Source organism: Elephas maximus, chromosome 17 (genome assembly GCF_024166365.1).
Source record: "Elephas maximus indicus isolate mEleMax1 chromosome 17, mEleMax1 primary haplotype, whole genome shotgun sequence".
Taxonomy (NCBI): Eukaryota; Metazoa; Chordata; class Mammalia; order Proboscidea; family Elephantidae; genus Elephas; species Elephas maximus.
This window is the reverse complement of record NC_064835.1, coordinates 84,389,294-84,401,841: the sequence shown is the minus strand read 5'-3', so window position 1 is coordinate 84,401,841 and position 12,548 is coordinate 84,389,294. Positions and strand designations below refer to the sequence as shown.

Genomic DNA, 12,548 nt, shown 5'->3' with positions numbered 1-12,548 from the left:
CTGAGGGCAGAGCGTAACCCCCCTCAGGGATGGTGGTGGTGCTCAGGGTAGTGGTGCTCCTTCCCAAGCAGCCTGTACACAGTAGGGAACAGGAACCACTGGGTGTTCGCCTCCTCTATGATGGCCCCTCGCTGTCAGCCAATACATAGCATCGAGGATTAGGTGAATTCAGGGATTACGCTCAACTTGCTCAGTGTTTTAAAATCTGTACTTAACTCTTTGGTGGTCCTGAAGCCCTTTGACAATTTGATGAAAGCAACTGACCTTCTTTCTGGAATAAAGCACGTTATATGCCCTTCATTTTGTGAAGATGCCAGACTAACCCTGGATTCCTTACTAATATTTTTGCAATCGAGTAAGAGTATAAATATGTAAATAAGCATGTAAAGTAGCAGCATAGGAAGGTGACAACTCAAAGGGTTACTTGTATTGGGTGCTCACTGTTGGGTGGGAACAGCCCCACTTCTACCATTCTAGAACGTTGGCTTCTCTTGGAATCGTCTGATGGGTAGCATTCCTCGAGTATGTGGGTCTTGTTGGTGTTCCCGCTGATCCCCAAGGAGGATGGGGCTATTTCACTATTTCAGGGAGCTCACTGGCCTGACCATCCGTGCTTTACTAGTGAAGAACTAGAGGCTCCTCAGGTCCAGCACTGGGCTGGCTTCTCTCACTGCAAAGCCCTAAATGCATCTGTCTTCTCCACAGCGTACCCTGAACTACTGGGTTCATCGATGCTCTCCTGACGCTGAGGTTGCTGTTATGAAACCCAGTGTCTCTCAAAGTGTGGCCCTGAGACCATCCACATCAGGATCACTGGGGTGCTTGGGGTCCATGTCCTTAGGTCCCTCTCAGACCAGATGAGGCCAGAAATCTAGAATTTCACCAGCTTCCCGGGTGAGCCTCACATACTCTCAGGTTGAAAGCTGCACTTCTCGGCAGGCTGCTCTTCGTCTGAATCTGCAGAAGTCTCTGCATTTCCATTTGGCAAATACGGCACAGCCTCACTAGTCAGAAGCAGCCAGCTGACAACGCAGCACGGGCATGTTTAAGAAACAATTACAGGAGAATGCCGAAGTGTGCTTTCGCAAAAAATAACAAAAAGCAAATTCATGAACTCCTGAAGTTAATTCCCTCAGGGCTTTCCCTCCACAGAAATTACTTACAGGCCTAATCCTTCCATTATAAACCAGGGAAAGAAGCAATCTTTCAAAAAAAGAAAAATTAAAAAAAAACCAAAAACATGAATTATCTTGTTTTTAGTGGTTAAGGGCTATGGCTGCTAACCAGGTCAGCAGTTCGAATCCACCTTAGAAAGCCTATAGGGCAGTTCTATCCCGTCCTATAGGGTCGCTATGAGTAGGAATTGACTAAACAGCAATGGAATTTTTTTTTTACAACGTAAAAAATCAGATGTCCAGAATGAAAGTGCGGTACAGAGCTGCTAAAGTTTTCATCTCTGTGCTGCGGGAGGAGAAGGCATCCAGTAAAAAGAACAAGTCTGAGGAATTCTGGTTCTGGGAGAATAATTTAGCAGAAGGGCAAAGAAAACAGTCAGAAATTCTAATTAGATTTCAAAAAAAAAGAAATAAAAAAACCCAACAACATCAAACTGGTTGCCATCGAATCAGTGCTGACTCATGGCAACCCCACGTGCGCAGAGTAGAACTGCACTCTGTAGGGTTTTCAAGGCTGTGACTGTTTGAAAGTACTGTCAGGCCTTTCTTCTGAGGTGCCTCAGGGTGGGTTTCAACCACGAACATTTCAGTTAATAATCAAGAGCTTCACTGTTCGCACCACCAGGGACTCCTTTTAGACTTTCCAGATACTATTATTAAACACAGTTTGGAATCTTCAATGGACCCAAGAAATGTCATCAGAATTATTATCATTCATTCATTCAACGGATGATTATTGAGTATCCACTATGTGCCAGCTCCTGGAGATACAGTAAGGGGACACCTTCCTGCCATCACGATGCTCACCCAGGTACCATCTGCCTCACCTGAGTTACTCCATCAGTTCTCCTAGGTGTCTTTGTCCTTCAGCACTCTCGAGGACACTGCTCTCAGAATTATTCCCCCCAAAGCAAATGTATCCTGTCATTCTCCTTCTGAAGATTGCTTGATGGTATCCTACCATCTTCTGGATCCAATCCAGATTCCTCAGGCTGCCATTGACCAGACAGGTCAGGATGCCAACAACCAGGACCTTTCCATCTAGCTCACCCAGAGTCAGCTGTTCTCCAACATCCTCATCCTCCCCCCCTCACTGCCCGCACACGTTCACTCTCCCTCCCAGCTCCAATGCAGGCTAAAAGAGAAGCCAAGTGGCCTCTCAAGACCAGCTCAAGGCCAGTGTGGTCAGCAGAATAACAGCTCCCAAAGATGTCCAGGTCCTAATCCCAGGAGCCTGTGAATATATTCCTTTACATGGCAAAGGGACTCTGCAGATGTGATTAAGTTAAGGATCTTGAGATGGGGAGGTATCCTGGGTTATCCGGTGGCCCAATGTAGTCACCACAACAAAGAAACCAAGCTCGTTGCCATCAAGTTGATTCTGACTTGTAGCAACCCTGTAGGACACAGGAGAACTGCTCCATAGGGTTTCCAAGGAGTGGCTGGTGGATTCGAACTGCCAACCTTTTGGTTAGGAGCCAAGCTCTTAACCACTTTGCCACCAGGAATCCATCATGTAATCACCCAAAACCAAAACCAAACCCACTGCCGTTGAGTTGATCCTGACTCATAGCGAGTTGAACTGCCCTATCGTGTCCAAGGAGTGCCTGGTGGATTCGAACTGCTGATCTTTTTGGTTAGCAGCTGAGCTTTCTTAATCTCTGTACCACCAGGGATCCAATCACAGGAGTCCTTAAATCAGATAACCTTTCCTACCAACAGAGAACCAGAGAGACGGCAGCGTGAGGCAGACTCAGCCCAATGTTGCCGGCTTCGAAGATGGAGGAAGGGGGCCCAAGGCCAAGGAATGTGGGCAGTCTCTAGAAGCTAGAAGAACCTAGGGAACGCATTCTCCCCTAGCACCTCCAGAAAGGAATGCAGCCCTCCTGACACCTTGATCTCAGCCCTGTGAGACCTGTGTTCTGTGATTTACAAAACTGTAAGAGAGTACATTTTCATTGTTTTAAGCCGTTAAGTTTGTGGTAATTTGTGAGAGCAGCAATAGAAAACTAATACAGCCTCCCCTTGGTGCTATCACTCTGTATCACCACAATCTTCCTCCCTCCCTGCCTCCCTCCCTTCTTCTTCTGAGTTTCTAAAACTACTTATGCCTGCAGTGCTCATTCAACATTGCACTAGTTGTTTTATGTCTGTCTTGGCTCCCCAACTAAGAATCTGTATTCTATTCCAGTGTGTTGTTGTTGTGTGCTCTCAAGTCAATTCTGACTCATAGTGGACCTATAGGACAGAGTAGAACTGCCCCATAGGGTTTCCTAGGCTGTAATCCTCACAGGGGAGCCCTGGTAGCACAGTGGTTAAGAGCTCAGCTGCTAACTAAAAGGCTGGCAGCTCGAATCCATCAGCTGCTCCTTGGAAACCCTATGGGACAAGTCTACTCTGTCCTATAGGGTTGCTATGAGTCAGAATCAACTCGACAACTTTGGGTTTGTTTTTTGTAATTTTTATGGGAGCAGGTCACCAGGTATTTTCTCCCATGGAGCCACTGGTGGATTCGGACTGCTGGCCTTTCAGTTAGCAGTTGAGTACTTTAACCATTGCACCACCAAGACAGGGATTATGTTTTATTTTTCTTTCATACCCCATTCAGCCCTCAAGACTGCTGGTCACAGCACAGGTTTTTTAAAAAGGTGTTCAATGACACTTGCCAATGAGATAGTATCAAAATACTATCATGTCCTCTGGGCCAACTAAAGTAACATTTAACTCATGGTGTCATAGGCTTATATATTAATAGTTATGGTGTTCTACGTCAAAGAGCTAAAACTATAATACAGAGATACTTCCAGACAAATTTGTTAACAACCCATATATCCTTTATTACTATTATTATTATGGGTAAAGAAACAATTAAATAGCCAATATACAACAAAAATGTAAGCCCCTTGAGGACAGGCACCATGTCTTTCCCAGCACAGTGTGTATGCTACACCATGGACACCCAACAGCAGTGGTCAAGTGGATGAATAGTTAAGGGCTACACAAAATAAGAAAAGTAAATACAGGAAAATAGTTGCGTCTAATCAAGCAATGACTAAATATTGCTAGGACTATTACAGTAAGTCCATTGTATTCACCACTCACTTTTCCTTCTTGTTGGGTGATGTTGTTATAATTCCTTGATCCTTCAAAGCCAGCAACATCTTCACTGTGACAGAACGGATAACAGAGACATCATTTTAGTCAGACACCTGTTTCTGAGCACAAGCATGAAGCTTCTTTTACAGTTAGGCTATCTGTATGGGGTATAACTTTTTTTTTTTTTTTTTAGAACACTCCAAGTTTCTATCTACAATTGGTGATTACCACCTGCTTGGAGTTAAAAAAAAAAAAATCTGTTTCTGTATCTGGGACAACCACCTATTTATTTTTAAAGGTCTATTCCCTTCAGAAGCAAGGGTATGATATCATCATGGGCAGAACTTGCACCTGGAGAAAAGAGACACTCTCCTGTAAACTTAAGTCTTCTTCCTCTCTGATTTCTGGGCTTTTAGAATGATCAATTCAGAAACGATAATCCTCTGAGTAGATGGATGTACCAGAGCACCTCACAGGCCAGGAAAACTGGTCATTAGTAACAGAGATACAAGTTTCATTTCACCAGGCCTCTTGGATTTAAATATTATGATGCAGACATTTATACACAGTGGAGAACAGATTGAGCCCTATTCACGCAGTGAAGTGCTTTTTCCTTTAATTATGGGCATTTGAGAAACAAGGAGCCCAGGGTGCCCCACTCTGCACCAGGGAATGTGCATTCTCCGGATGTCAGAGATGGTGGTGGTGGTGTCTCCCTCCCAGATTCCCACTGGTCAGGCCCAGAGCTATGCTGAGCTGAGTGTGGGCATGACTCGGTGGCAGTAGCACCCCTTCCAAGTCAACACACATTCTCACACTGATGGGTCAATGTAAACATGACAAGACAATGGTAAAGCAGCAGACCGGCGTTCTGCTCTGGAAGCAAGGCAAAAGTGGTCAAGGCAGGGTGGCCCTGGGAGGGGAGTGGGAGCCAGGGGGTGTGAAGGATGGCTTCCATCCCACAGAAGAAGATTCTACTTTCCAACCCAGCCTCTCAAAGGCCCCGAGGAGCTATCTTCTGAAGGTTTCTGTTACTCCATTCTTCAACCCACAACATGGAAAACTGGGTGTAGTACTTGATAACCATTTGACAAATGTTTCCACACCATACTCTAGTTCAAAACAGGGCAGACTGAGTCAGAGTCTGAATACAAACCCACTAGAAAACGGCCCTCTTCTTCTCTTCATCTTTCAATAAGAGTTGTTGTCACGATAGAAATTCGACTTGGGACTTTTCAGTGGTAAGAGGGCTGTGGGACATAGGATCAGTTCAACCTGGAGGGTTATATGTTTATACACATAGACTGATGGGCCATGCAAGGAGAACCAAACTTGAAGAATGCCCTAGAAATTCAATTGCCATGGACAGGTGTAACAATGATGAGGTTTCTCCAGGTAAAATTTATAAACAGTCCACTGCCACAGATTCAAGGACATTACATCAACAAAAACAATGAACAATTTGTAAAACTGGGAACAAAAGCTAGAATGAAATCCGAAAAAAAGGTCAAAGAAACGGAAGTTCAGTAAATAAAAGGTTAGTAAAAAGGAATTTGGAGTCCCTGGATGGTACAAAGGGTTAACATCTTTGGCTGCTAACTGAAAGGTTAGGGGTTTAAGTCCACCCAGAGGTATCTCAGAAGAAGGGCCTGGTGCTCTACTTCCAAAAAATTCTGCCATTAAAAATCCTATGGAGCACCGTTGTATTCCGACATACATGGGGTTGCCATGAGCTGGAATTGACTTGACGGCAACTGGTTGATGGGTAGGAAAGGAATTCACTCAGAAAAATATGGTCACTAGCCTTTAGAGATGTGTTAAAAATCACTTGAGGCTTTCTTCAATAGAATCAGGGGGACAGAAATTTAAATTTAAATGTTGTACCAACATGCTATCCTACTATATTTTCATTGCAAAATGAATACAAAATGGTATGAATATAGTTCCATCCATCCATCCATCCACCCACCCACCCATCCATCCATCTCACATCCATTCATTAAGTATTTATTAAGTGACCACTCTGTCAGTCACTATGCTAGGCCCTGGTGGATACAGCTGTGGTCAAAGTAGACAAGGTCTCTTCTCACAGAGGTTATAACCTACAAAGAAGGTAAGATGTTATGAAAATAATTGCAAAGACGTTGAGTGAGGTTATGACAGTGGAAGAATAGTGTGTTATGGGAGCTCACATCAGGGGATACAACCTACTCTCTTGCTAGTTCAGCAGTCTATATACCTGCCACTTGGCAACTGGATAAGCTCAGGAAAGCTTCATTTGTGGTTAGTTAGCCTGATAAGGTTGGTACTTATCACATGACATTCTTGGGCAGCACTTACTAAAGTCTTTTGATGATAGAAACAGAAAACTGAAAACTAGAAGATATGGTTTCAGACTTAAAAGAATGACAAGAGAAACCTTCCAACTTATCACTCATCTCTCTTAACACTCTCAGTCTGACAAATTTGGAGGCCAAGCAACTAAGTTGTTGTTATTAGGTGCCATTGAGTCACTTGCGACTCATAGCGACCCTATGTACAATGGAGCGAAACACTGCCGGGTCCTATGCCACCCTTAAAATCTTAATATGTTTGAGCTCATTGTTACAGCCACTGTGTCAATCCATCTTGTTGAGGGTTTCTTCTCTTTTGCTGACCCTCTTCTTTACCAAGCATGATGTCCTTCTCAAGGGACTCAGCCCTCCTGATAACATGTCCAAAGTATGTGAGATACAGTCTCGCCATCCTCGCTTCTAAGGAGCATTCTGGCTGTACTTCTTCCAAGACAGATTTCTTCGTTCTTCTGGCAGTCCATGGTATACCCAATATTCTTTGCCAAGACCATAATTCAAAGGCATCAATCTTTCTTCCATCTTCGTTACTGTTCAGCTATTGCATGCATATGAAACAATTCAAAATACCATGGCTTGGTCCTCAAAGTGACGTCTTTGCTTTTTAACACTTTAAAGAGGTCTTTTGCAGCAGATTTGCTCAATGCAATACGTTATTTGATTTCTTGACTGCTGGTTCCTTGGGCGTTGATCGTGGATCCAAGTAAAATGAAATCCTTGACAACTTCAATCTTTTCTCCGTTTATCATGATGTTGCTTATTGGTCCAGCTGTGAGGATTTTTGTTTTATGTTGAGGTGTAATCCATACTGAAGGCTGTGGTCTTTGATCTTCATCAGAAAGTGCTTCAAGTCCTCTTCACTTTCAGCAAGCAAAGTTATACCATCTGCATAACGCAGGTTGTTAATTAGTCATCCTCCAATCCTGATGCCACATTCTTCTTCATATAATCCAGCTTCTCAGATTATTTCCTCAGCATACAGATTGAATAAGTATGGTGAAAAGATACAACCCTGACACGCACCTTTCCTGACTTTAAACCAAGCAGTATCGCCTTGTTCTGTTTGAACGACTGCCTCTTGGTCTAGGTAGAGGTTCCCCGTGGGCACAGTTAAGTGTTCTGGAATTCCCATGCTTCGCAATGTTATCCATAATTTGTTATGATCCACACAGTCGAATGCCTTTGCATAGTCAATAAAACACAGGTAAACATCTTTCTGGTGTTCTCTGCTTTCAGCCAGGATCCATCAGACATCTAACATCAGCAATGATATCCCTGGTTCCACGTCCTCTTCTGAATCTGGCTTAAACTTATGGCAGTTTCCTGTTGAAGACTAAGTAATGTTCTCAATTATTATGGATTTTAAAATTAAACTCCCAAGTTTATGTCACTTGTTCAATGTAGAATATGAATTTAATTCAACAAAAATTTAAAGGACAGTGGAGTTACCCTCCTCACCTTTATAAGTAAGACTGAAAGGGAAGTCGATGTTGTACGGGGGCCTGTTGCACAAATCCTAATTGAGTGGTCTATGTTATTTTTTTAACATTTAATTGAGGACTTTATGCACTGAAACAACAACAGTAGGATAGAGAAAGTATTTCAACTTTGTGGAAAGATAAGGTCACATGTAAAATAAAGCTCTCATCTCCAACTTGGACAGACAGTGACAGCTTGCTTATTCAAAGGAGCTGCAGGAATGTTTCTTACTGCTTCTGGAATGCCCTGATTTAAGTCAACAGCTCATAGTAAGGATCAACATGTAGGTTTAACGAGATGATATTTATTTATTTTTAATTAACTAGGCCCCATGCAAGTAAAGGTCAATGAAATTATGAATGAATTGGAGACTGAACAGGAGGCAAAGTTAGAGCCAGGCTACAAGGCAGGTAAACAGAGAACCACTGCTGGGAGACTAGCTTAGCCATGAGATGGGGATTCTTGGAGGTCCAAGAGCAGGGCATCCGTGAGCAGAGGACCTGGAAGACTTGGGCCAAGTGAGCACTGCACGCATTGGCTGTGATTTGCAGGCTAGAAAGTGAGGCTGTGGTGGGCAGGTACTCTCCACCAAAGGCACCTGCCACCATTGGGTTCTGTCACCCAAGAAGAGGGTGCTGGGAGGGTGAGGCCAAAGCAGGATTTAAAAAATTTTTTTTCTCTTTTATTGTGCTTTAGGTGAAAGTTTACAGCTCATGTTAATTTCTCATTCAAAAATTTATACACATATTGTTTTGTGACATTGGTTGCAATCCCCACAATGTGACAGCACACCTCCCCTTTCCAACCAGGTTCCCTGTGTCCATTCGTCCCATTCCTGCCCCTTCCTGCCTTCTCATCCTGGTTTTGGACAAGAGCTGCCCATTTTGCCTTGTATGTTTGATTGAACAAAGAAGCATGTCCTCTTATGTGTTATTTTTTGTTTTACAGTCCTGTTTAATCTTTGTCTGAAAAGCGGGCTTCAGGCATGGTTTCAGTTTTGGGTTAGCGGAGCATGCAGGGGCCATAGTTTTGGGGGTTCCTCCAGTTTTGTCAGACCAGTAAGTCTGGTCTTTTTACATGAATTTGAATTCTGTTCTATATTTTTCTCTCGCTCTGTCCAGGACTGTCTGCTGTGTTCCCTGTCAGGGTGGTTGTTGGTGATAGCCAAGCACCATCTAGCTCTTCTGGTCTCAGGCTGGTGGAGGCTGTGGTTCATGTGGTCCTTAGTCCTTTGGGTTAATATTTTCCTTGTGTCTTTGGTTTTCTTCATTCTCCTTTACTCTGGAAGGGATGGGACGCCTGCAAGCTATTAAGACCCCAGACGCTACTCACCAAAGTGGGATGTAGAAAACTTTCTTTGTGAACCATGTTATACCAATTGACCTAGATGTCCCCCCAAGACTATGGTCCCCAGGCCCCAGCCCCAGCTACTCAGTCCCTCGAAGTATCTGGATGTGCCTAGGAAATGTCTATGCTTTTCCAAAGCAGGATTTGAGGCCACCATTTCAGATGTAAGTAGTCAGGATGCCAGCCAGATGGCCTTGTGTTCTGGGGATCAGTGCCCCCAAGTCATGTCTATGTGTGGTTCTGATTTAGTCCTTTGGGACATTTATTAGGTTGTGATCAAGAGCACAGTCACTGCTAATATATGGTTTCAATAAAACCACACAAGACACCCAGAGCTGGCTTTGCTGGGAAGGAAGGGCTTCCAGGCCAAAAAGGGCCCTTCTCCCACCTGCTCTCTGGGCTTGCAGAAAACAACCAGTGCCCAATCATCACGGCTCAGCAGTGACATGGAGACACGTCGGCCCGATGAGATCATTTGGTTCCTCATAAGCCGCCATCTCAGCAACTACTCCACGGGGCTCAAGCCAGGCAGGGGCCTGAGATGATAGGGCTTTGTAGGATGATAGGATGATAGGAAAAGGGCTCAAGAGGTGCTAGAAAGGCAAAAGGTCAGCTAGGAATGGAGGGAGGTAGAACAGGAACGGAGAGGAGCTGGGAAGAAGAAGAATTTTCCACTGTAGAACGAGCATTCTTATCTGGCTGTACCAGTTACTTGCTGTGTTACCTTGAGCAAGTCACTGGAGTCCTAGGCCTCTCGATTTTACACCCCTACAAAGGGCCAAAATCCCCCAAACTCACTACTGTCAAGTCATTCCTGACTCATAGCAACCCCATGTGTTACAGTGTAGAACTGCTCCATAGAGTTTTCTTGGCTTGAATCTTTACAGAGCAGATCACCAGGCCTTTGTCTTTGGTGCCACTGGGTGGGTTTGAACTGTCAACCTTTAGATTAATAGTCGAGCACAAACTGTGTCACCCAGGGACTCCTATAAAGGAAGAGGATGGAGTTTGATGACCCCGAGATCCTTTGCAGCTTGGAGATGCTATAACCTTTGCCAACACAGGGCCTCAGAGTTCCTTTAGGGCTTGCTCACTTGATGGTGAGAAGATTCTTTCTGGGCTTCATGAGGGGAGAGTAGAAGAAGGCCCTGTCTCTTCTGGGTAGCCAAATTTTGCAGTTCACTCCCTTCAGTGCAGACACAGCACGAGAGCGATACTTTACATTAATTAGTTTTTATAATCAATTTGGCTAAAGAAAGAGTCTGGTGTAAAGAAGACTGAGACATGGTTATACACCACGCAACTCATCTCTCTCTTTTTCCCATAAAATCTTTCAAATGTAATGTTAGCTTAATATGTTTTTCGGCATTTAGCTTTTTTTCTCCTCTAACTACAATTTGCATTTGCATTCTTAGGTTTTGACATCATTTGTCATTAATCCAGACTTGTGTTTACATCATTTTGGCACCAAAATTTGCCCTCGCAAATCGCTCTTACAGCTGTGAGACAACTTGAAGCAATTACAAAGGTAAGAGGTAAAAATGTAATAAAATCTAATTCATGTACCAGGCTTGTTCCGTGTCAGATTTCAGAGCAAAGGTGCCTCCTCTTCCAACCATTAAAGGATCTCATGTTTGCTCTTACTTAATGCACATGAAATAATTATTTTGGTTTTGATTAAGAAAAAATACCCTTAACTTGATGAATAATTATATAAGGACATGTGTCATTATGGTTGCATGAAAGCTTTATTTAATATAATTTTGATTATACTAAATAATATACTAATCATTAAAATATATTGTGCACTGACTCATTGCTAATTTTTTTCTCCCAACAACCCATTTGTAGGGAGATGATAATGAATTATTATCCCCATTTTGCAGATGGGGTAAGTGAAACAGAACTCATAGTGCTAGAAACCAGACCTGACTTCAGATCTCTGTCTCCGGAACCTACTCTACTATTCTGTCCTTTAAAATATACCTGTGTATGATAAAATAATAACAACAACGTACACAAGAAGCAAAAAATAAGCCATAATTTTTTTTGATACTTAGAATAGGCAAAGGATCCCTGCTGGCAGAACAGTTAAGCACTCGGCTGCAAACCGAAGGGTCGGCGGCTCTGCGAGAGAGAGACCTGGCGGTCTGCTTCTAAAAAATAAAGATTACAGCCTAGAAAACCCTATGGGGCAGCTCTACTCTGTCACATGGGGTTACTAAGAGTCGAAACCAACTTGATGGTGCCTGACAAGAACAACAGCAAGATAGACAAGAACGACCTTGTAACGAACAATCTCATTTTACAATTCATTTACTGTAAGTCGTGGACTCCTGTTCGCCTTCTTGAAGCAAAACTCAGCAACTTGCAACGAGAGGTGAAGCTTCACTAAAACCCGTTGCCATTGAGTCAATTCCGATTCACAGCGACGCTATCTGACAGAGCAGAACTGCACCATAGGGTTTCCAAGGAGGAGCTGGTAGATTCGAACCGCCGACCTTTTGGTTAGGAGCTGAGCTCTTAACCACTGCACCGCCAGGGCTTTAAGCTTCGCTGGCAGCCAGCAAATAACATGTTGCATTGTAAGGGGCGCCTCTGCCTCGGAGATGGGCAAGTTGGGGATGCTTTGACCAAGTGATATAGCATTCCTGATGTCATGGGGCTTAGGATAGTTACCTGTTTTAAACGCCTTTCCCGAGCAGGAGTGCATTCTAGGGCTTCATCCTCCACGTGTATATTTTTTAAGCTACTAGACAACAACGATGTAATACATATATATTTTTTAACCTTAACAAGTCCTAACCAGCCTTGAAAACCTTAGGGTGGACAGGGCCAAAAAGCAGGTTGCAACTTGGACATCTTGTAAGTACCTCAAAGTTAAGCTCTCTGGGCCTCCTGAGAGCCCAAGAAGCCTCGGCTCCTGCTCTAAGCCCCAACCCAAACGCCAAGCCTGCCCGAGCTCAAGTGAACAAGCTCCTTCTTGGGGCCGAAGAGACCCTTTGAAGGACAGGGGCCTATTTACGGAAAATTGCACTGGCAATCAGTGTTACATTGCTGACTGATCCCTCACAGCTGGTGGTGGAAGTGGTAATTAAAC

The 12,548-nt window shown here is 43.7% G+C and overlaps 1 protein-coding gene across 9 annotated transcripts in view; it reads right to left on the bottom strand.

Annotated features, from left to right (window-relative positions):
• Window positions 1–12,548, bottom strand: part of RFX8 (regulatory factor X8) — a 78,869-nt gene that overhangs the window by 30,303 nt on the left and 36,018 nt on the right. For 8 of the 9 annotated variants that reach the window (XR_007513558.1, XM_049856321.1, XM_049856324.1 and 5 more), the window contains exon 5: window positions 4,278–4,341. The exons of the other annotated variant lie outside the window; for it this stretch is intronic. Coding sequence is in view for 7 of the 8 variants with exons in the window: in XM_049856321.1 (XP_049712278.1) it covers window positions 4,278–4,341 (64 nt within the window). In the remaining variant the exon portion in view is untranslated. The remainder of the gene's footprint in view (window positions 1–4,277; window positions 4,342–12,548) is intronic. 9 annotated transcript variants of the gene reach the window in all.